This window comes from Equus przewalskii, chromosome 11, assembly GCF_037783145.1.
Source record: "Equus przewalskii isolate Varuska chromosome 11, EquPr2, whole genome shotgun sequence".
NCBI classification, from domain to species: domain Eukaryota; kingdom Metazoa; phylum Chordata; class Mammalia; order Perissodactyla; family Equidae; genus Equus; species Equus przewalskii.
Window position 1 is genome coordinate 14,085,389 of NC_091841.1, and position 23,541 is coordinate 14,108,929.

A 23,541-nucleotide genomic window follows, 5' to 3' on the forward strand; every position below is an offset into this window, starting at 1 on the left:
AATGAAAGTATGATCAATAAAAGACAAAAAGGATAAATTGGACACCTTTAGAAATGAGAAATTCTGCTTTTCCAAGGATGTTTCAAAGAGAATTAAAAGACAAGCCACAGACTGAGAGAAAATATTTGCAAATCACATATCTGATAAAGGACTTGTTTTCAGAATATATAAAGTAATCTCTATTATCAATAATAATAAACAACTAAGAACAAAATGGCCACAAGAAATGAACAGAAATTTCACCGAGGAAGACATATAAATGGCAAAAAAGTACAAGAAAAATGCTCAACACCATTAGTTATTCAGGAAATGGGAATTAAAATCACAACAACATATCAGCACTGACTTATTGAAGGGATAAAATAAAAAACTTGACAATACCAAGTTCTGACAAAGGTGGAGAAAACCTAAAAATATCATTTGTTGCTCATAGGAAAAGGATGTACTGTACTTTGGAAAACAGTTTGAAAGTGTTGTATGAACTCAAACATACACTTACCTTCATACCCAGCTCTTCCTCTCCTAGGTATTTATACAAGTGTAAAGTCAACTTACACTCACACAAAAATTTATATGTGAGAATTATGGCAGTTTTGTTAATAACTTCAAATATCTGGAAAAAATCAAAATATGTCTTGAGAAAGAGATAAACTGTGATACATCTAAAAAATGAAACATTACTCAGCAATAAAGTGAATGAACCATTTTTTATTTTTTGAGGAAAATTAGCCCTGAACTAACATCTGCTGCCAATCCTCCTCTTTTTGCTGAGGAAGACTGGCCCTGAGCTAACATCCATGCCCATCTTCCTCTACTTTATATGTGGGACACCTGCCACAGTATGGATTGATGAGTGGTGCCATGTCTGCACCTGAGATCCGAACCAGCGAACCCCAGGCCGCCGAAGCAGAACATACACATTTAACTGCTGCACCACTGGGCTGAGCCCCTAAAGTGAATGAACTATTGATGAAGACAATAATATGCATAAACCACAAATGCATATTCTAAGAGAAAGAAGCCAGACTTAAAAGACTACGTACTGGACATATACTATACAAAGAAAACACTAAAGACACTATCAAAAACTGTTAGAACTAATAAGCAAACAATTTGACAAGTAAACAAATTAGTATATTATATACACTAATAGTGAATTGTCCAAAAGCAAAATTAAGAAAATAATCTCATTTACAATAACATCAAAAAGAACAAAATATTAGGAATAAAAATTTAAGCAAATAAGTGAAATATTTGTTTGCTACAATTTATATAACATGGAAGAAATAATTGAAGACACAAATAAATGAAATATATTCAATATTCACCAATTGAAAGAATGAATATGGTTAAAATGTGCATACTATCCAAAGCAATCTACCAATTCAATAGAATCCTTATCAAAATTCCAATGACATTTTTCACAGAAATAGGAAAAAAGTCATGCAATTCGTGGAACCACAAAAGACTTCAAATTGCCAAAGCAAGCTTGAGAATGGAGAACAAAGCTGGAGACATCACACATTCTGGCTTAAAAATATATTACAACACTATCACAATCAAAACAGTATGGTACCAGCATAAAAACAGACACATTGATAAATGGAACAGAATAGAAAGCTCAGAAATAAACCCATGCATATACAATCAACTGATCTTTGAAAAGTGGGCCCTGAATATGCTATGGAGAAAGGAAAGTGTCTTCATTGCTTTGGAAAACCTCGATATCCATAGGCAAAAGAATGAAACTGAACCCTCGCTGTGGTTTGAGTGTTTGTGTCCCCTGAAATTCATATGTTGAAATTCTAACTTCCAGTGATGGTATTAGGAGCTTTAGACTTTGGCAGGTGATTAGATCATGAGGGCTGAGCCTTCATAAATGAAATAAATTCCCTTAGAAAAGAGACATGTTGGCAAGGATGTAGAAAAGTTAGAACACTTATACACTTTTGGTGGGAATGCAAATTGATGCAACCATTATGGAAAACAGTACCGAAAATAATTGAAAACAGAACTACCACATAATCCAGCAATCGCACTTCTGGGCATATCCCCAAAGGTAATGATAGCAATATCTCAAAGAGATACCAGCATTCTCATGTTCACGGAAACATTATTCACAATAGCCAAGATATGAAGACAACCTAAGCGTTCATTGGGTTTATATGTCATCTACTTGTCGACAGATGAATGGAAAGAGAAATGGAGTACATACAAACCATGAAATATTATTCTTGAAAATAAAAGGAAATGCTGCCTTTTGGGACATGGATGGACCTGGAAGACATTAAGTGAAATAAGCCAGATACAGAAAGACAAATATGGTATAATCTTCTTATATATGGAGTCTAAAAATGTCAAACTCATAGAGGCAGAGAATAGAATGTTGATTGCAAGGGCCTGGGGAGTGGGATAAATGAGAGATATTGCTCAAAGTTTAGAAACTTCCAGTTATAAGAAAATTAAGTTCTGGTGTTTTAATATACAGCATGGTGGTTATAGTTAATAATACTGTATTGTATACTTGAAATGTTCTTGGAGAATAGATTTTAAGTGGTCTTACAGAAAATGGTAATAATGTGAGTTGATGGATGCATTAATTATCTTGATTGTGGTAACCATTTCACAATGTGTATATATATCTCAAGTTGTCACATTGTCCATCTCAAATATATATGATTTCAATTTGACAACTATACTTCAATAAAGCTGGGAGAAAAAATGACTACATTCTGTATGATTCAATATATATAACACTCTGGAAAATGCAAAACTATAGCAATAGAAATGAATCAGTTTTCCAGGATCTGGAGGCAAGAGAAGAAGATGCCTACAAAAGTATATGTGGAAATATTTTTGGTGACGAAGTATTCTGTATACTGCTTAAAACGTTGGTTACATATATGTGTTTATCAAAACTTGCAGAACTTAGACTTAAAAAGGATAAATGGTGCACTGTGAAGAGTATATCTTATTTAAAAATTAAAAAAACAGATATCCTACATTGAAACAACAGACGCTCAGAAAATGGTAGAAGATACTATTTATAATAGCATCATAAAAACAAATTCAAAAAGGCTAAATTTACAAGAAATATACCAGATCTATATGAACATAAAAACGTCTTGTTAAGTGAAAAGACCAAGTGTTTGTGGATAAGAATTCGCATTTCTCTGAAGATGTAAACTCTTTCTAAATCAAATCTTATTGAAAATACTAAATAAACTTAGTTTTTACTAGACTAACTTATGGGAATTTAATTTTAAAATATTAATATGCAAGAATAGACATATTCTGATAAGGAATAATAATGAGCAAGTACTAAGCTTATCAGATATAAAAGTGTATTATAAATCAAGTGCAATTATGTCATCTGTTACAGAGCACACGGATAAAGAAATCAACAGAAGATAGTGGAGACGTGAATTGGATCCAAACCCCAAACATATGCTGCATTTTAGAATTCAAAATTGGAATATCAAAGCAGTTTGGAAAAATAATTATGCATCTATGAAAATGGCCTTCAGGAAAAATACTTAAAATGTAATTCTTAATTAACTCCTTACATCACAATAAAACGGAGATGGAGCAAAATTTATACATAAAATACAAAATCACAAAAAAACTAACGTAACTAAATGTTGAAAAAAAGTGGCAGAATGTTTTGTTAACACTGAAATAAGGAAAGCCTTTCTAAAAGACATAAATTCCAAAGAATACCTTGAGAGATTCCATTGCGTAAACATAAAGATATTTCTACATGGCCAAAAATATTCCGCACAGTATAAAAACATCAAAAACAAATCACAAGCTGGAAAAATAATAATTACACATCCAATGGTAAAAGGGATAGTTTATTTAATGTATAATTAAATCATAAAAGTCTCAATAGAAAAGGGGCTGCTCCGAGTGGTGTAGTGGTTAAGTTTATGTGCTCTGCTTCAGTGGCATGGGATTTGCGGGTTCATATCCTGAGCATGGACCTACACACCACTGAACAAGCCATGCTGTGGCAGCATCCTACATACATAATAGAGGAAGATAGGCACACATGTTAGCTCAGGGCCAATCTTCTTCACACACACACACACAAAACCTGTATGGAAAATATCAGCGATCAAATAAAACAGATAAAATTCACTAATAGGCAATTCACAAAAAAGAAATTCAAATCATTTTAAACATGTGAATAGATCCACACATTCAATTATATTTATTATATTTCAATTAAAATACATAAATGAAAGGTAATATCTTTAATCAGATTGTCAAATACAATAAATGTTTATCAAGCATTGATTGTTGACAATGTGGTCAAACAGGCATTTTCCAGACTGAGGGCAGTAGTGTAGTTTGGTAGAAGCTCCTGGATGGCATTTTGGCAATAACTATGAACATCAACATTTTCAATACATATTTCAGTTAATTCAACAATTCCACTTCTAGGAACTTATACTTAACAAGATTTCATAAAGACTTCACTGTAGAATTATTTATTTGCCATAGAAAAAGATTGGAAGAAACATGAGGAAGATTGGATGTATTAACTTTAGTGTATCTTTATAAAGGAGTAGTAAGGAATATGAGGAAACTGAAAATGAATTTTATCTATATAGACTGGTATCAAAAGAACTTCAGGAGGCTGAGTAGTAAAGTGCAAAATTTATACACAGAGACAAACACACATATTCAAAACTATGCTTATATTTGCAATGACTATAATTTGAAGAATCTTACGGAGTACAATGGCTGTATCTGGAAGAACTGGGACTCTGCTGAGGGATGGGTAGGAGGTTTAGCCTACACTATTAATATTTTGTGTGGATTCTATTTTTAGTATTTATTATCTATTATACTTCCAATATTTATTTAAAATAGCAAAATATTTCACTAAAAATTTCATATGTAATGCTAATAAAATTGAATGAAGAAAATACTCTGCAAATCATTAAATATTTTTACTATTGCAATTAAAAGAATGAAGATAATAAAGAATCTGACTAAAAATAAAGCTAAGAATAAAGGGAAAGTAATAAAAATATTTGCATAAATTAATTAAAATTAATGTAACTATAAACATTTCATTGATTAATTCATTACATATTTGTTGACTCCCCACTGTGCATGCATTTCACCTTTCTAGGTTCAGTAATAAACAAGATGATATAGAACTTACATTGAGCAAAGAAATTGCTATTAATAGGACAAACACAGTTCATCCTTTAATTATAATTACCATAAATCCTTTGGAGAAAAGGGAAGTTTGCTTCAGATTTATGAAAACTTTTACACTCAAAGTAGATAGCCTTAATGCTAAATTACTTTCTTGATGATGGATGATGCACTTACTTACTAGTTGACGTGATTTTTTTCTACAGAGCTTCTTCGTAGCATTAGTCATTTCTGAATTTCTCAAAGTGTGGATTAATGGGTTCAGCAAGGGTGTTATGACTCCATAAAACAAACTTAATGATTTGTCAATGTGGAAGGTCTCTGCAGGTCTTGCATACATGAAAACACAGGGAACAAAGAAGAAGACAACCACAGTGATGTGGGAACTGCAGGTCTGGAGGGCTTTCAGCTTACCTTGCTGACTAAGGTTCTTCAGAGAGTACAAGATGACACCATAAGAGAGAAGTAAGAGCAGAAACACTATAATGCAGATCAGTCCTCCATTGGCCACCACTAAGACGCCAATGACATAGGTGTCAGTACAGACGAGTTTCAATAAGGGGTACATGTCACAGGAAAAGTGGTCAATGACATTGTGGCCACAGAATGGGAGCCCATAAATAGTGGATATTTGAATTAGTGAGTGCAGAAGACCTACAATCCAACACACTACTAACAACACAATACACACCTTTTGCCTCATAATAACCAAATAATGCAAGGGCTTACAGATGGCCACATAGAGGTCATAGGTCATCACCAACAGAAGAAAGATCTCTGATCCACCAAAAAAATGTTCTGTAAAAAGCTGGATCATACACGATTGGAAGGATATGATATTTTCTCCAAAGAACAAGTCTGAAATCAATCTGGGGGAAATGGAAGAGGAATAAAGGACATCCGTAAATGATAGACTAGCAAGAAAAAAGTACATCAGGGAGTGGAGAGTCTTACTGACAGTCACAGTCATGACAATGAGCATGTTGCCCACCATGGTCAAAATGTACAAGAGCAAAAACATAACAAAAAGGACTTTCACCTCCTTTGGATTCTGTGTGAGACCCAAGAGGACAAAGTAAGTCACATTGTTCCTTCGTTCCATCTAGTCTTTATAGGTGTTGACTTCAGATGTTAGAAGCAGCTTGCCTACAAATCAAGGGGGGAAATTTTAAATGCATTATAAATTTAATCCTTATTTATTCATTTAATAGAATGTGTACAGAATATCTATTTGCGTCAAATGTGTCACATTGTGATTACCAAGGTGAATAAGACATAGTTGCCTACAGTCAGTGATGTGATGCATCATGAGGAATCAGTAAATTCCAGATCAATTTAATACATGCCATTATAAAAATATTCACACAATGCTAAGGGTCTCAATTCAGGAATCTATCAATCAAACTGGAATTAGATAAGGATTCCCAGAGGAATCAATGCTTTAGCTGAATTTTAAAGGAAAATTGAAAGAATAAAAGAAGATGTGAAGGGAATTCTACAAAAAGGGGCAACATTTGTAAAGTGACAAACCTGTACTACTTGAGACTCATTTAAGGTAATTTACGTATTCAAATTCAGTACATCAAATTATGAATCGAAGCTCACTGCCCTGGATTTTCTCACACCTCACTGAGACCTCTTTGTTAGGGTCTTTAGACGGATATTCAACTTTTCTGTGACCAATAATTGCTGTAGCACTTCAATTTTGTGTCGCCAGCTCCTCTCTCTCATATCATTTTCAAACATGTATATGCCACATCTCCAATTTTGGACATCTGCAATTGTCTGTCAAATTTAGTATTTATAAAACTAAATTTTTAATTTTTCACAAAATTTATGTGTTCCTCTTCTCATTAAATGGTACCACCCTCATCTTATTGCTCAGGCAATAAATCTCACAGGGCCCTTCACTGCTTTTTTGCTCTCAAATTACTTATTCATATCTTAACAAATCTTATTGACTCTATTTTCTAATATATTCACAAATTTGGTCATTTCTGAACCCGCATTTCCTTCCTGGCCCACTTCAATAGCATCCTGCCAAGGGTCTCCTCATTCATTCTGCCCTCCAACAATTTCTTCCTCTGAAGCAGCCCAAATGATCCTTTATAAATTTTATTGTGATTATATCAGTCCACTGCACAAAGCCCCTACAGTGGGTTCCACAAACTCACAATTTAATATGCTGTATGTAATATTTACAGTAGCAAGAACTATAATTTCCATTTCATAGTTGAGAAAACTGAAGCACAGCATATTTAATTCATTTTCCCAAGGTCACACATTTAAAGCAATAAAACTAGGATTGGAATCTAAATTTGATTTACTTCAAAGTGATTTAATGTCTTACATACTAAAGAAATTCACATAATTGTGAAGACTGGTTCCCACTGTTTACTGTTAGTCTTACCTTGTGGAGTCTTGTTCACAATCTAAAGACAGACTTTTTAACTTATTCAGAGGCCCGAGAATTCTTCATTCATCCAGGATGACAACAAAGGACAAATGAAACATTATGATTTGAGGATATATTTTTTCATTCAGCTGTCTGTGCATTTTCTCCCTGGAGCATTTTGAATTTTAGAAGATTGTTTTAATTTGCACTGTAAATTATTTAATAGGAATTCCATGGTACACACAGAATACAAAAGATTATCATGTTAGTATAGTTTATCAAAAAGGCAAAGAAAGCCCATGTTTACATAAGAAGATCACAACTAGCTATATCCCAGGGAAATTTTTCTGGAGTATCTTCTTTCCTACTAACTTCAAGATAGAAAAATAGAGGCCAGCCTGGTGATGTAGTGGTTAAGTTTGCATGCACCTCTTCCACAGCCTAGGGTTCACTGGCTCGATTCCAGGTGTGGACCTGTGCACTGCTTGTCAAACCATGCTGTGGCAGGCATCCACATAATAGAAGAAAATGGGCAAGGATGTTTGCTCAGAAAAATACCATTCAATTGTTTAGTCCTTCTTTTCTATCATGTTGGTATGGCCAGGCTATTTGACTTGATATTTTGAGACATTCTTGCACTTTTTTTCAGGGAATGCTTCTTCCCAATAGGGACAAAGATCACTGGACATTTTATTCCTTCTAATCACATTTATCATTGAGTCTTGAAATTGGAATATGTCCAAGACTAATTCTACCCTAATTACATTCACTCGGATTTGCCACAAAATTTAAAAGTAATTCTATATGTAAACACACTACTAGGCCAAATCCCACTAGGATCAGAAAGATGTACATGGAGAAAAAAATAGCATTAGAACCATTATGATACTATGGCTACTCAAGAAAAAAATATCACCCCAGTCATTTCGTTCCAGTGAAGATGAATTTATCAAATATTTCCCCATCTGCCAGAGAAAGTGTTTCTTTCCTTTTATTTAATACCCAATTTATTCTGCCTTGAAGAATGGTTACATATGTTAAAATTATCGCCAATTTATATAAAATAATTATTTATTCAATCTTTAGTTTTATTTTTAAAAATTAGGGTACCTTTTATTTATACCGGCAAATATGCTATGAGTGAGGACACAGCAACTAATAAAACAGGGTAAAAAATCATGTAAAAGATCCTGCCTGCATTGACTGTATATTCTTATAATAGTCATATGATAAAGAAGGGGACAATTTAATAATGTAATTACAGTCTTAGTGCTTATAAGACAACAGAGTACTGGGACAGCAAACAAGAGGGAAAATTCTATTATGGATAATGCAATTATAGACGGCCTTTCCTAAAGGTGATGTTTAAGCTGAGATCCTAAGAATAACATGATGCTCTCATTAGAAGCATTGTTATATGTACAGTGTCAACACTGAAAAGAGTTTAGCAAGTTCAAGACACTTAAAGGTCTGTATACATGGAGGTAATAGGGAAAGGGGAGAAGAAAACAAACAAATTGGACAGATGAAGAGGAACCATAATTCTTCAGGGTAGTATAGAGCTTAGTAAGGAATCTAGATTTTATTTAAAATTTTTAAAGTGAGGGTAAATAAATCACTTAGACAATTCTTTTTTAAATTCAGGAAGACTTCCATCCAAAAAATTTCAAACCTAGGATAGAAGAGTTTTTTTTAAAAAATTGATACCAAATCGCATGCTATACTATACTGAGAAGGATAAGAAATATCAGTTTTTTCTGTTTCTGCTTGATAACTAAGCACAATGATTACAGAATAGGTGTTTAGTAAAAATTAAATGAATATATCAGAAGCTATCTACAGTATCAATAAATTTTCTGCTCACTTACTTATTGTTCTGTATGTTTCTTTTCTTCATTATCTGTAAGGCACACAGAAACAGAGACAGCTATCTATCTGATAAAATAAAATACTTTACACAAGACTCCATCCCCAAGTGTATTGAAAACCAAAGTTGTGTGGCTGCCCAAAGTCTTTGAATGCACCCAGACACTTTGTTAGTGATCCAGGGGACATAGCATCCAGTTTCCTGACATAAAATCCAAATGACTACACTTTCCAGAATCTCCTTGACAATTGGGTGCAGACATGTGACTTGGGTTCTGCCAACCAGGATCATCTGTGAACGTGTTTAGATCAGAAAGTAGTTATCTGAGGCTGAGTTCTCCTACAGAGTCGGTAGAGTCAGAGTAGTTCCTAGGTGAGGGCAGTGGTGGCACCTTTGCAGCTAGCCACTGCCACATAGCCATGGTGTCAGCAGGGACAGCATTTCCTTTAGCATTCCAGTCCCGTCAAGTGTGCTTATACAGCTCCTTGTCACTCATACTGAATCTGTGACCCTAGCCCTTCCAAAGATTCTTTATGCTATAATTTCACATAGCATAATGTCATAATTAATACTAATTAATCTCTCTAGCTATAATTCAGTCTCTTCAGATAAGAGTCCTGACATATACCAGACTAATCCGAAATTCTCCATTTCAATTTATCGCCAAAGTGGAAGTCATCAATTTGAGAAGTATTCCAGTTAACAATTTTTATTTTTACAAACGCATGTATTCTAAAGAATGTTACATGGAGATGATGATAGTTTATTGAGTAAATATTTGTTAAACATTTATTCTCTGTCAATCTCTGTTCTAGATATTTAGAGATGTGGTAGTGAACAAAACAAGTAATGCCTCTACTTTTACAGAGTTTATATGTTAGTTGGAAGAGAGAAACAATACGCAGATAAATCAGATTGTGAAAATGTTGTAAAGGAAATTAAGATAGTTGTTTGATAGACAGTAACTCAAGGAGAAAGAGGATGCCTTTACATGGATGGTTAAGTTGTTTAAGAAACCTCTGGTAGAAGGTGGCAGTTGGACTGAAGACTGAGTAATGACGAAGAGCCATTCATGGTGACCTCTGGAAGGCAAGCATTTTAGTAATAAAAATGAGCTAGTGCAAAGGCCCTAGAGCAAAAATGAAGCCATTGGTTCTGAAATGTAGGCAACATGGTAGAATGTGGTACTGGATAAGTTTACGGAGCTGTGTGTTTGAGTAGGGAGCAACTGTGCATACTCCTGTAAGCTGTGAAAAGCCTGGTTATATTTTAGCGTAAATTTAGTTACATAGCTTTTGTTCTACCAATCAGCTTAGCTCAGTGTGTTGAGGTAATATTTGCTTGACTACATATGATATAGTTAGATAAGATAGAGAGATAAGTAGATAGGTAGATAGATACAGATAGATGATAGATACATAGATATAAGTATATAATGTTTTATTAAGCTTAATACTCACTTTACTTAGAGCTGAATTAATTATAGACTAAGGTTGTTTGGTTATCTTTGAGTCAGGAGAGACAAGAAAAGTTAATGATACACATTCAGCTCAGATAAAAATCCCTTTCCCAAATACAGACATTCCTCTCCAGTGGTTCTATCCATGACCTTCAGCTCATTGTCTCTCATCCCTGGACATGGTTAGATAAATACTGTAAATTCTTGCTCTTCAGTCTTCTTTGAACACGCAGTCTAAACAGGACCCTTGCCTTCTGAGTCACTCTTTGTCATATCTATTCTTTATGTTTTAAGAACATTTTACTCTCTTTATCCTTTCCATATGTTTACTTATTTATTGCTTATCTCTCACTATCAGAAAGTGTTTCTTTTTTCAGGTATTTGTCATTATTATATTTACCATAGTGTTTAAAAGTGCAATTTCTGAAACAAAACTACATGGATTCAAATCCTACTTTAGGTATTTTGCAGGACTGTGGCCATGGGTAAGTTATTTAACTTTTCCAAATTCATTAATTATCATGGAAAACATGATTAATTGTAGCTGTTTGAAAAGCGTTAGAATGTTTATACAAAGCAATGCTTTAATAGCATGTGCCACATTATAGTACATAAATAATGACCTTTAATACAATTATAATTGTGCCACATCTGTTTTATTTGACATTAAGAAGTTTATCCAATTATGACACTTTCCTCAACCTGATTTTAATTTTAGTGACATTGACATTTTTAAAGTAAGTTAATCAGAGTTAATCTAAGCCATCTTAGTTTAATTTTATTTGGTTTACTTTCAGATTTCTGAAAGTTTCTCTTGGCCTCTAATACTATATCTACATAAAATTAAATCATATAAATAAATGAGTTTAAAAATGTCAGACAAATTGGACACTGATGTAGAAGTGAGAGAGGGAACAAATACAATGACATTAATTAAGCAGTCACTGAGTGTCTGACATTGTCCTGGATGCTTGATATCCTTAATCTCAAGTACTACCAATTAATTATATTAATTAACTAAGGTTGAAATAAGACTCTGAGATTGGGACATGCAGGCAATGTTACATTAACTACTGAGATGGAATGTTATCCTTTTTTAGTTGACTCCAGACTACCAAAAGCTTCCACATGATCTGAAAATCTGCTAATTACAGCACATCCAGAGGCTCAATAATGATCTTATGAGCCCATACAAAATGCTTGAACTTCAAGGAAAAAATAGTGTTGGGCATAATTTGGGTTAGGCTGGTCATATAAAAAGTTGCCTTTTTTCACCTAAGAAGATAAAGACAGGGCAAGATCCACCCCCATCTGGAAGCTAGGTCAGAACAAGTCAATATCCTTTTGCTTTCCTAAACACTTTTAGACTGTTTTCTATGTTTTGGGCATTGTTACAAGTACTTAAATATTAACTAATTTAAGTGGCCCAACAACTTAAGTAGATAGGTACTATGAAGACTGTTTTTGCAGATGAAGAAAATGGGTCACAGAGAGTTTTAAAAAATTTCCCAGGTAACGTTGAAACACAGGGAATCTGACTCCCGAGCCTTCTCTTAACCACTGCACCATACTATCTTATCTAAACAAGTATCTCCCTTTATTTTGTCAGTTTATATTCTGGTTTCCTGCTCTGTTGAATTCAGACTCATAGTAAAATAACGCTTTGACCACTCAAAAAGGTCTTGTCAGGAGAAAATCAGACCCACAAATGGCTTAGCCCCAAGAATGTGGAGGAACATGGCAAGTGTACATTAGAAAACCAGGAGACAGAGGTTCAGTAATGGCCAAGGAGGTTGGAAACCAATCCAGTCTCCAACAGCTTGTAAAATGGCAGTCAGCTTTCAGAATATTCTTAACAAGAGGAAAATGCAGATTATCATTCCTTCTAAAGCTCACAAAAAGATTACATATATTTATTTCTATTCTTAGACACTCCACTTATAAGGATTGCTCATCATAACTAGCATCTATTCAGCATTCATTGGTACAAAGAGTTTTACAAGGATTCTTTATTTGATCCTGATAATATCTCTATCATTACTCTTTAATTGAATCCTCCAGATATGGAGTTTTGCCAAAATTTACACTATAAGCGGAAAAATAAGTTCTTATCAGGACTGTCTCACTCAAATAATGTGGTGAAATATTTCTAATCACATCATATCATATCATGATTTGAGTAATCATAATCATATATAATTCTAATATACTAATTCCTATCATCCATTTCTGTAAAATGTGCTTACAAAAGTGATACAGAAAATTTGTTTCACACAGGAAAACCATGTAAAAAGGCTCTCAATGTAAATGAGTAATTAACATAAAATAACAATGCATTTTAGTCCAAATAATGTGGCAAAAATAAATGGTAGACATCGCCCTTAGTGACAGGAAAAGAAAGAATCAGCCCAGATGTGGCAGAAGAGTAGGAATTACAAAAAAAGGAACACACAGAATAGAGACCTAAAACATTCCTGTGTACCCGGATTTTTTGTTTTGTAATTGCAAGGACAATGAGCTTGCTTTCAATGATTTATCAAAAGTTAGAGCATTTCATGATTCCCCTATCTTTAGCTTGAAGGATACTTCCCAAGAAATGCCTTAATAAGGTGCCTGCAGACAGAAATGGCAGATTAGTATATTCCAGACTCTAGATTCCCCACATAAAGATGAGGAAAACAACTAAACTGACTAAAATAATTTTAGAGGAGCTTTGGAAATTAGTGAAAGATGTACAGCAACCAAACAAATGTCCAACCAGTAAAAAGTCACATTCAAATGGCAGAATATTATGGTATGATTTATGGTAAAGAGTGTTACTTCAAGAATCTTACAAAGAGGGTAGAACGACTGCATCTGAAGGAGAACTTGGAAACTCTAATATGGGATGGATAAGAAGTTGATTCTACACTATTATCATTCCATATGATTTCTACTGTTAATATGTAACTTATTATCTTATATTAAATGATGAATAAGAAATAAAATAAGCTAATGAAAAGGAAATAAATAGACCTAAAATAATTACTAAATTTAACTAATTTAAATCAAGTATCAGTAAATAAATCAATTAAATTAATAAAAACAAAATCAAGTAATCAATTTAATATTCATTATTATCTATTACACTTTCAAATTTTATTTTAAAAGTAAAGATATGATGTTAAAAATTTCATATGTAATGCAAATAAAATTGAACAAAGAGGATAGGCTCTGTAGAATTAAATACTTTTAGTGCAATAAATAGAATGAAGATAAATGACCACAATCTCAAAACTAATTTTGGGAAAGAAGGTAATAAAAGTAAACACAGAAATTAGCTAAAAATTAGCACAACTCTATAGATATTTCATTAGCAAATTCATTGCATATTGTTGGTTGACTCCCCACTGTACATGAATTTCACCTTTCTAGCTACAGTGATAAATAAGACATTGTGCAGCTTTAATTCCAAAGAGAAGTTGTTATTAATAGCACAAATACACAGTTCATTATTTATTTAATTTTTTGAGGAAGATTAGCCCTGAGCTAACATCTGCCACCAATCCTCTTCTTTTTGCTGAGGAAGACTGGCCCTGAGCTAACATCCATGCCCATCTTCCTCTGCTTTATACGTGGGATGCCTACCACAGCATGGCTTGCCATGCAGTGCCATGTCTGCACCCAGGATCCAAACCAGTGAATCCCTGGCCACCGAAGCAGAACATGTGAACTTCACCGCTGTGCCACTGGGCGGGCCCCCAGAATTCATTATTTAATTACAATTAGAGTTTATTTTTATATATATTAATTATATACATTATTTATGCAATTATAGTTCACTCTTTAGTTAAAATTATCATAATTCCTGTGGAGAAAAGAAAAATTTGCAAGAGATTTATTAAAATTTCTGCATACCAAGGAAATTAACCTTAATGTCAAAGAACTCTTCATGGTGAACGGCATACTTATTTAGTAGCAGATATGATATTTCCTCTGCAGAGCTTCATCATAGAAATTATCTGTGTATTTCTCAGCATATGTTAGTGGACTCAACATGGGAGTTATGATTCTATAAAACACACTCAGTAATTTGTCAATAGCGAAGGTCTCTGCATGTCTTTCATACATGAAACACAGGGAGTAAAGAAGAAGATTCCCACAGGTCTAGAGTGTGTTCTGCCTCCATTTTTGACTAAGATTCTTTAGAGATTGTAAGACGACATCAAAAGAGATGAGTAAGAGCAAAAACACAACAGTGCTGATCAGTCCTCCATTAGCCACCTCTAAAGCGAAATGATACAAGTGTCAGTACAGATGAGTTTCAATAAGGGGTATATGTCACAGGAAAAATGATCAATGACATTGGGACCACAGAATACGGGCCCCAAAATAGTGGAAATTTTAATTACTGAGTGTAGAAAACCTCCAGCCAACATACCACTAGCAACACAATACACACCAATTACCTCATGACAACCAATTAATACAAGGGCTTACAGATGGCCACATAGCAGTTAAAGGTCATCACCAACAAAAGAAAGATCTCTGATTCAACAAAAATGTGCTCTGTAACGGGCTGGATCATACAAGGTTGGAAAAGTAAAGTATGTCCCAGAGAACAAGTCTGAAATATTTCTGGTGGTAATGAGAGAGGGAAAAATGCCATCCATAAATGAATAACTAGCAAGAAAAAAGTACATCTATGAGTTCACTGTTGTACTGACAATTATAGTCATGACAATGAGCATGTTGCCCACCATGGTCAAAACTTAGAAGAGCATGAACATAACAAAAAGGACATTCTGCTCCTTTGGATTCTGTCTGAAGACCAAGAGGAAAAAATAAGACACATTGTACCTTGCTTCCATCCAGCCTTTATAGCAGCTGACTTCAAATATTAGAATCACTTTACCTATAAGATAAGAAGAAAAAACTATTAAATGCTTTGTAAGTTTAATGTTATATTAATTCATTCAATTAAACAAAACTCTGTATGGAGTACATATTTGTGTCAAATGTGTCATAGACATTGTGATCACCAACTTTAATAAAACACAGTTATCTACCTTGAGTGATCCGAGGCATAAGGGTAGTCAGTCAACTCCTCACCAATATAATAAGTGTCATGATAAAAATATTGACACAATGCTGAAGTGTAAGAAGACATCAGTCAAACTGGCATCAGAGAAGTCTTCCCTCTTGCTTTAGCTGAGTTTTAAAGGAAAAGTGAAATAACAAGAGAAGATGGAAGGGAATTCCATGAAAAGGTACATCACTTATAAAGTCAAAACATATAATGTTTAAGACCCATTGAAGGTAATTTACATATTTAAACTGAGTAGGTCAAGTTATGAATCTAAATTCACTGCCCTGTATTCTCTCAGATCTCTTTGAGACCTCTTTCCTAGCCCTTTTAGATGGATATATCTCCTTTACCTGAACAAAAAATGCTGCAGCATTCCAATTATATGTCTCCAGTGCCTATCTCTGCCTAATTTTCAAAGATGTATATGCAACATCTCCAATTTTTGATATCTTGAACTAGATGTGAATTTAGCAATATAAAAGTACATTTTAAATTTTCTACAATAATCATGGGTGTTCCTCATCTCATTAAATGGTACCACCTTCCATATAATTGCTCAGATAGTACTTCTCACAGTGTCCTTCACTCTTTTATAGCTCTCGTATTACTTAGAGATCCCTTTAACAAGCCCTGTTGACACTACTTTCTAAGATATCACAAATCTGATCATTTCTCAACACTTGTTTTCTTCCTGGTCCATTGCAGTAGCCTTCTGCCAAGTCTTCACACTCTCATGGTGTCCTCCAACAATTTCTTCCCTGGAAGCAGATCAAATGATCCTTTCAAAATCGTATTGTGATTATATCACTCCACTTCTCAAAACTCTACAGTGGATTCTAATCTCAAGCACATAATTTAATGTATCACATTTAATATTTACAGTGATAAGGACTATAATTCCCATTTTATAGTTGAGGAAATTGAGACTGAGAATATCTAATCAATTTTCCCAAGGTCACACATTTCTAAGTGATAAGACTAAGATTGGAATCTAAGGTTTTTCTCTTTTTGGGGGGAGAGGGAGGATGATTGTCACTGAGCCAACATCTGTGCCAATCTTCCTCTATTTTGTATGTGGGACACTGGCACAGAATGGCTTAGATGAGCAATGTGTAGGTCTGCACCCAGGATCCAAACCCACAAACACTGGGCCATCAAAGCAGAGCATGTGAACCCAACCACTATGCCACTGGGACAGCCCTGAGGAATCTAAGTTATATTTACTTCAAAGTGATTTAATTTCTTACGTATGGAAGAATTTCACACAATTGTAAAACCGGGTTCCTCTTTTGCCTGTTTGTCTTACCTTGTGGCAGCTATTTCACAATCTGAAGGAAGACTTTTTAACACATTCAGAGGACCTGGAATTCTTCCTTCATCCAGTGTGACAATAAAGGACAAAAAGTTACATTATGACTTGAGGATATATTTTGCGTCACTTGGCTATCTGTCCATTTTCTTCACAGAGTCTTCTGATCATTTGGAAGATTGGTTTTATTTGCACTGTTGATTATTTAATAGGATTTCCATGGTGTGCACATAAAAACAAAAATTTATCACCTTAGAATAATTAATCAAAAGGCCATCAAATCCTATATTTGCATAAGAAGATAGCAACTAACCATTTCCCAGGGAAATTTTTATGGAGTAGCTTCTTTCCTACTAATTTCAAAATACAAAATACCATTTAATTGTTTAGTCTTTCTTATTCTGTTGTATTCGTATGGCCAGGCTATTTAACTTAATATTCTGAGAGACATTTCATCCTTTTATTTTTATGGCATGCTTTAAGCCTAACAATGGACCTCCTGAAAAGTTCATATCAGTTCTTAAGAGGACGGAATCGTCTTTCCAACAGTGACAAATATCATTGGGCATTTTATCCATTCTGATCATACTTATCATTCAGTCCTAGAATTGGCATATGTCCAAGACTAATTCTTTCTTAATTAAATTCACTACAATAGGACACAAAATTAAAAAGAACATTTGTATGTAAAGATACTACTAGCCCAAATCACATAATTAGCATCAGAAAGATTTAAAATGGAGGGGAAAAAAACCTTGAGAACTGTTATAAGTCTATTGCCACTCAAGAATAAAATGTCAGCCCAAAGGCAAATCTAGAAAACTTAGAAGTGAGTTTGCTTTTATAGAAGAAAACAAGTAGTTAGGAGAGGCTATTCTAAAAGAAAGTCCCTTGGGGAAAGTAATGGGGAGGCAATGGCTTCTCATTGGCTAAGCTGAAGCATTTCTCATTGGCTGGGTTATTGCCAGGTGGGGAGAGAGATCATTCCTCAGTAGTAAAGTAGTTTACTTCCTCTTGAAGATGCAAGCACAGGTCTCTTCCTGTTTAGTGTATTTTAGCATGTATGATAGGGCATGAGAGTTTCACCCACAGGCTTCTAGACTCCTTTTATTAAGGTTTCTTTTATTTATTTCCACAACAGGAACTGTGCTATGAGTGAAGACACAGCAACTAATAAAACAAGAAAAAAAAATATGTAAAAGGTTTTTCCTGTATGGGCATTACATTCTGATGAGAGTGTCAGACAATAAAAAGGGGAAAGTTTAATAAAGTAATTCTTATCTTACTCAGTGCTTGCATGATACCGAACAGGGTGCTATGACAGAAAATAAGACGGAGAATTCTATTACGGATAAGGTTATCAGAGAAGACCTTTCTAAAAAGGTGATGTTCAAGCTGAGATCCAAGAGATAAGAAGTTGCTACCATTGGAAGCACTGCTACATGTACTAAAATTAAGTAAAAAGTGAAGTAAAATTATCTCACCACACAAATTACGTGATCTATATGTAAAAAACTAAAAATTTCACAGAATTTTTTATTGAAGTATCATGTTAGAAAGAACTGATGAGGGGCTGGCTCCGTGGCCAAGTGGTTAAGTTCGCATGCTCCACTGCAGCGGCCTAGGGTTCGGATTCTGGGCGCGGACATGGCACCGCTCATCAGGCCATGTTGAGGAGGCGTGCCACATCCCACGACTAGAAGGACATGCAAGTAAGATATACAGCTGTGTGTGTGTGGGGGGGGGGAGAGTTTGGGGAGATAAAGCTGGAAAAAAAAAAAAAGATTGGCAACAGTTGTTAGCCCAGGTGCCAATCTTTAAAGAAAAAAAAAAGAAGAAAAAGAAAGAACTGATGAGAGTGAACACACTTGACTTGTTCCTAATTTTAGTGGGAAACCTTTCAACATTTCACTGTTGAAAAGGATGTTATCTGTGGCATTGCCGTGTATGACATTTATTATGTTGAGGAACATTCCTTCTATATTCAATTTCTTGAGAGCCATTTATCATAAAAGATATTGAATTTCTATACTAAATCAGAATGACTCAAAGAGTAAATTAAGAAAACAATTCCATTTACAACAGCATCAAAAAGAATTAAATACTTAAGAATAAACTTAAGCAAGGATGCAAAAGGCTTGAACACTGAAAACTAAAAGTGTTACTGAAATATATTACAGAAGACACAAATAAATGGAAAGACCTTCACAGACTCTAACATTTAATATTATTAAAATGTCAGACTACCTAAAGTGATCTATAGATTCAATGCAATGACTATTAAATTCCAAAAGTGTGTTTTGCAGAAATAAAAAAATGCATCCAAAAATTCACATGGAGTCTCAAGGGATGCCGAAGTCAAAACAATCTTGAAAAAGCAGAACAAAATTGGAGGTCTCAAATTTCCTGATTCTAAAATTTATTGCAAAGATATGGGAATCAAAACACTGTGATATTGACATAAAGACAGACATACAGACTAATGGAACAAAATAGAGAGCCTAGAAAGAGAACTTTGCATATGTTTTCAAAATATTTTCAAGGTTGGTGCCAAGAGCATTCAATGAGGAAATGACAATCTGTTGAACAAACGACTTGTGAAAACTGCATATACAAAAGCCAAGGAATGAAACTGAACTCTGAACTTATATCATATACATAAATTAACTCAAATGAATAAAAGACATAAAATACAAACTAAAACCATAAACTTCAGAAGAAAACATAGAAGAAAAGCTTAAGAACACTTGATTTGGCAATGATTTCTTGCACATGCCACAAAACGCACTGGCACGGAAAGAAAATATAGATGAATTGTATTTTATCAAATTTAAGCACTTCTATGAATCAAATGACACTCTAAAAGAGTAAAAATGCAACCCACAGAATAGAGGACAATCTTTGAAAATGATTTATCTGATAGGGTATTAATGTGCAGAATATATGAAGAACCTCTTCATCTCAACAGCAGCAAAAAACAAACAAGTGATTAAAAATGAGCAAAAGATTTGATTTGAAATTTCTCCTGAGAAGATATAGAAGTGACTAGTGAGCACATAAAAGGATGCTTAACATCACTAATCATTAAGGAAATGTAAATCAAAACCAAAGTAAAATACAGCTTCACAACCACTAGGATAGATATTATAAAAAGACAAACAAAAACAAAAACAGGAAAAGCATGTAAGAGAGAATGTGGAAAAACTGAGACAATTTTGCATTGCTGATGGGAATGTAAAATTATTTAGCTGCAATGGAAAATGTTATTGTAATTCCTGAAAAAATTAAGCAAAGAATTATCATATGATTCAACATTTCTACCTTTGGATATATTTACAAAATAATAGAAAGCAAGAACTCAAAAACCCTGATATTTCTCAATCCATTTTCATGGCAGTGTTATTCATAATAGTCAGAAGGGAGAAGCAACCAAAGTGTCTGCTGACAGAGAAATGTATAAAAAAATGAAGTATATTCATATAACGGAATATTATTCAGCCTTGAAAAGGAAGGAAATTCTGACACATGCTAAAAAGTAGGTTAATATGTGATACATCATCTTAAGTGAAATAAAGCATTCACAAAAGTACAAAGACTGTATTATTTCACTTACATGAGGTACTCAAAGTTGTCCAATTCATCAACACTTAGTAGAATGTTGGTTGCCCGAGGCTCAAAGGACGGGAATGGGGAATTATTGTTTAATGAGTGTGAAGTTTCAGTTTGGGGAAGAAGAAAATTTCTGGAGACTTATTGTCATCGTGTTTTCATAGCAATGTGAATTAACTTAATGCCAACAAACACATATATATGGTTAAAATTTTAAATACTGTTATATATATTTTATCACAATTTAAAAAATAAATTTGAGAACTAAGGTGACTGCATTGATAGGTTCATGATATGAACATAAACTATAGCAAAATATCTCGAAGTGTAGGCAAAGACCATTGGCTTCAGATACACCTGGGTAATTTATTTAAAGCTTGGATATGTCAATCCAACAACAAAACTACTAAATTTAAATCTTTATTGCTGCGTCATGATGATCTGCATTTTACAAGAATCCTAACTAATTTTGATACTACAGTAAAGTTAGACAACCAACTGGGAAATACATCAATCCAAATAGGATATTTTTATAATGATTTATAATTTCCTTCTTGGACTTTTTCCTTGAAGTGCCTATATGACAACACCAACATAATTTTGATAAGTAGTGTTCATTTGGGCATGGACCATAGAAATTATCTTCTTTTCTTTTCCCCATTTAAAGGATAAATTCATTTTATATTGTTATAGTTATTTCTCAAAATCACTTTTTAAATCTAGAACTGTCTCATAGTATGTTTTACCTCCAAATTTCAGAGTGTATACGTTTAAGTAGTTTAACAAGGGAGTTATCGTGGTATAAACCACATCCATGGCTTTATCAATGAAGAAGGCCATGATTGGGTGCAAACATATAAATTTTCAAGGCACACAGTTTAAGATGACCACAGCAATGTGAGAGACACAGGTGGAGAGGGTGTTGCATCTTCCCTCCAAGCTATAAGTGCTTAGAAAGTACAAGATGACCATATAGGAGATGAACAAGAGGAAAAAAAATAACACTGTTGGCAGCAACAAAGACACCAAGGGTATGAGTGTCCACGTAGATGAGTTTTGATAGAAGGTTTAATTCATGCATGAATGGTCTATGACATTGGAGCCACAGACGGGCACCCAGACTGTGACGAGGATCTGAATGGTTGCAAAGACAAAGCCTCTGGCTCAAGCCACTTGAAAGAGGAAGCCACATCCCTCTAACTCTTGATGATGTCATTGTACAGGGGTATGCAAATGGCAACATAGTGGTCATTGGCCTCCACCATGGGCAGAATGATCTCAGCAGCACCAAAAGTTGCTCAGCAAAGATTTGAGTCATGCACTTGCTGGAAGAGAAGGTTTTTCTTACACCGAAAGTGTCAGCTAGCATTTTAGTGACCATGGGTGAAGAACAGCAGCTATCTATGAGGGATAAGTAAGACAGGCAGGAAATGGAAGCACTACCCAAAGGTATAGAAGATGACCTGATGAATGAAAAGAGGTAGTCTTTTCAATATTCTAAAGATATAAACTCTTCCTAAATTAATCTTCTTAAATTAAATCTTATTGAAAATAATAACTGAAATTTGGTTTGTCATGAACCTATTTTAAACTCATTTTAACTTATTTGTAAGCCTACCTTAAGTTTAAACTATTTTCTTATTAAAATTTAAACTTCTTATTTCATTGCAGACTTAATTTTGAAACATACATATGCAAGATTACATGTAATCCTGAAAAATAATAGTAATGAGGGACTGCTAGTCTTATCACATACCAAAATGTGTTATATAATATCACAAAGCGATTATGTTGTGTGTCAATTGGTACCTGAATAAACAGATCAACAAAATACAGTAGGATCCTGACTTGGATCCAAACATACATGGGACTTTAGAAAACAGTAGTCAAAATTTCAAATCAGTGACAAAAAGTTAATTAAGCAACTATGAAAAACAACTAAAATTTAGAAAAATAACTAAAATGTAATCCCTATTTAACTCCTACATCAAAATAAATTACAGATCTATCAAAAGATTTAAAATAAGATAAAGACCACAAAATTGGTTAAAAATTAAATGATAAATACAGTTGAAGATTATTTTGGTAAGAGTGAAGATGGGAAAGTCTTTTACAGAAAGATACAGAAAGCTAAAAAAAAGTTAAATAAATGTGTATTGGAAAACATTTTACATGCCAAAAGCATTCTACATGGTATAAACAAGCCAAAGCTATAACACAAGCCAGAAAAATAGTAATGACATAAACAATAGTAAAAAGAATCATTTTAGTGTGTAGTTAACTCATAAAAATCAGTATGCAAACAAATCAATTGAATAAAATCGATAAAAGATATTAATAGACAATTCACAGATAAATACAAATTATACTAAATGTGAAAAAGATGCTCAAATTCAATTACATAAAAAGGATTATGATTAAAGTATAAAAATGAATTAAAATAACTTTATTCAAGAATCATATGCCATAAATATTTATCAGGCACTGCTTGTTGAGAATGTGGACAAAACTATTCTCATAGATGGTGGGCAAGAATGCAGCAGTTAGTACAACCTCAAGGATGGCAGTTTGGCAATAACTGTGAATAGCAATATTTCATATACATATGCTATCTGACTGTTCATTCAAATATGTATGTGATAGCTTCACTTCTAGGAACTCA

At 33.8% G+C, this 23,541-nt stretch overlaps 2 protein-coding genes across 3 annotated transcripts in view; one reads left to right on the top strand and one right to left on the bottom strand.

Annotated features, from left to right (window-relative positions):
• Positions 1 to 23,541, top strand: part of LOC139074340 (cTAGE family member 2-like) — a 624,763-nt gene that overhangs the window by 323,743 nt on the left and 277,479 nt on the right. The gene's annotated exons all lie outside the window — the stretch shown is intronic.
• Positions 5,216 to 6,274, bottom strand: LOC103540110 (olfactory receptor 4A47-like). The gene has a single exon (XM_070566088.1). The coding sequence runs from the start codon at positions 6,272 to 6,274 to the stop codon at positions 5,216 to 5,218; it is 1,059 nt and encodes a 352-aa protein (XP_070422189.1).

Excerpts from the sequence above, each read along its gene's own strand:
- LOC103540110 (XM_070566088.1), bottom strand. The coding sequence starts at position 6,274 with ATGGAACGAAGGAACAATGTGACTTACTTTGTCCTCTTGGGTCTCACA.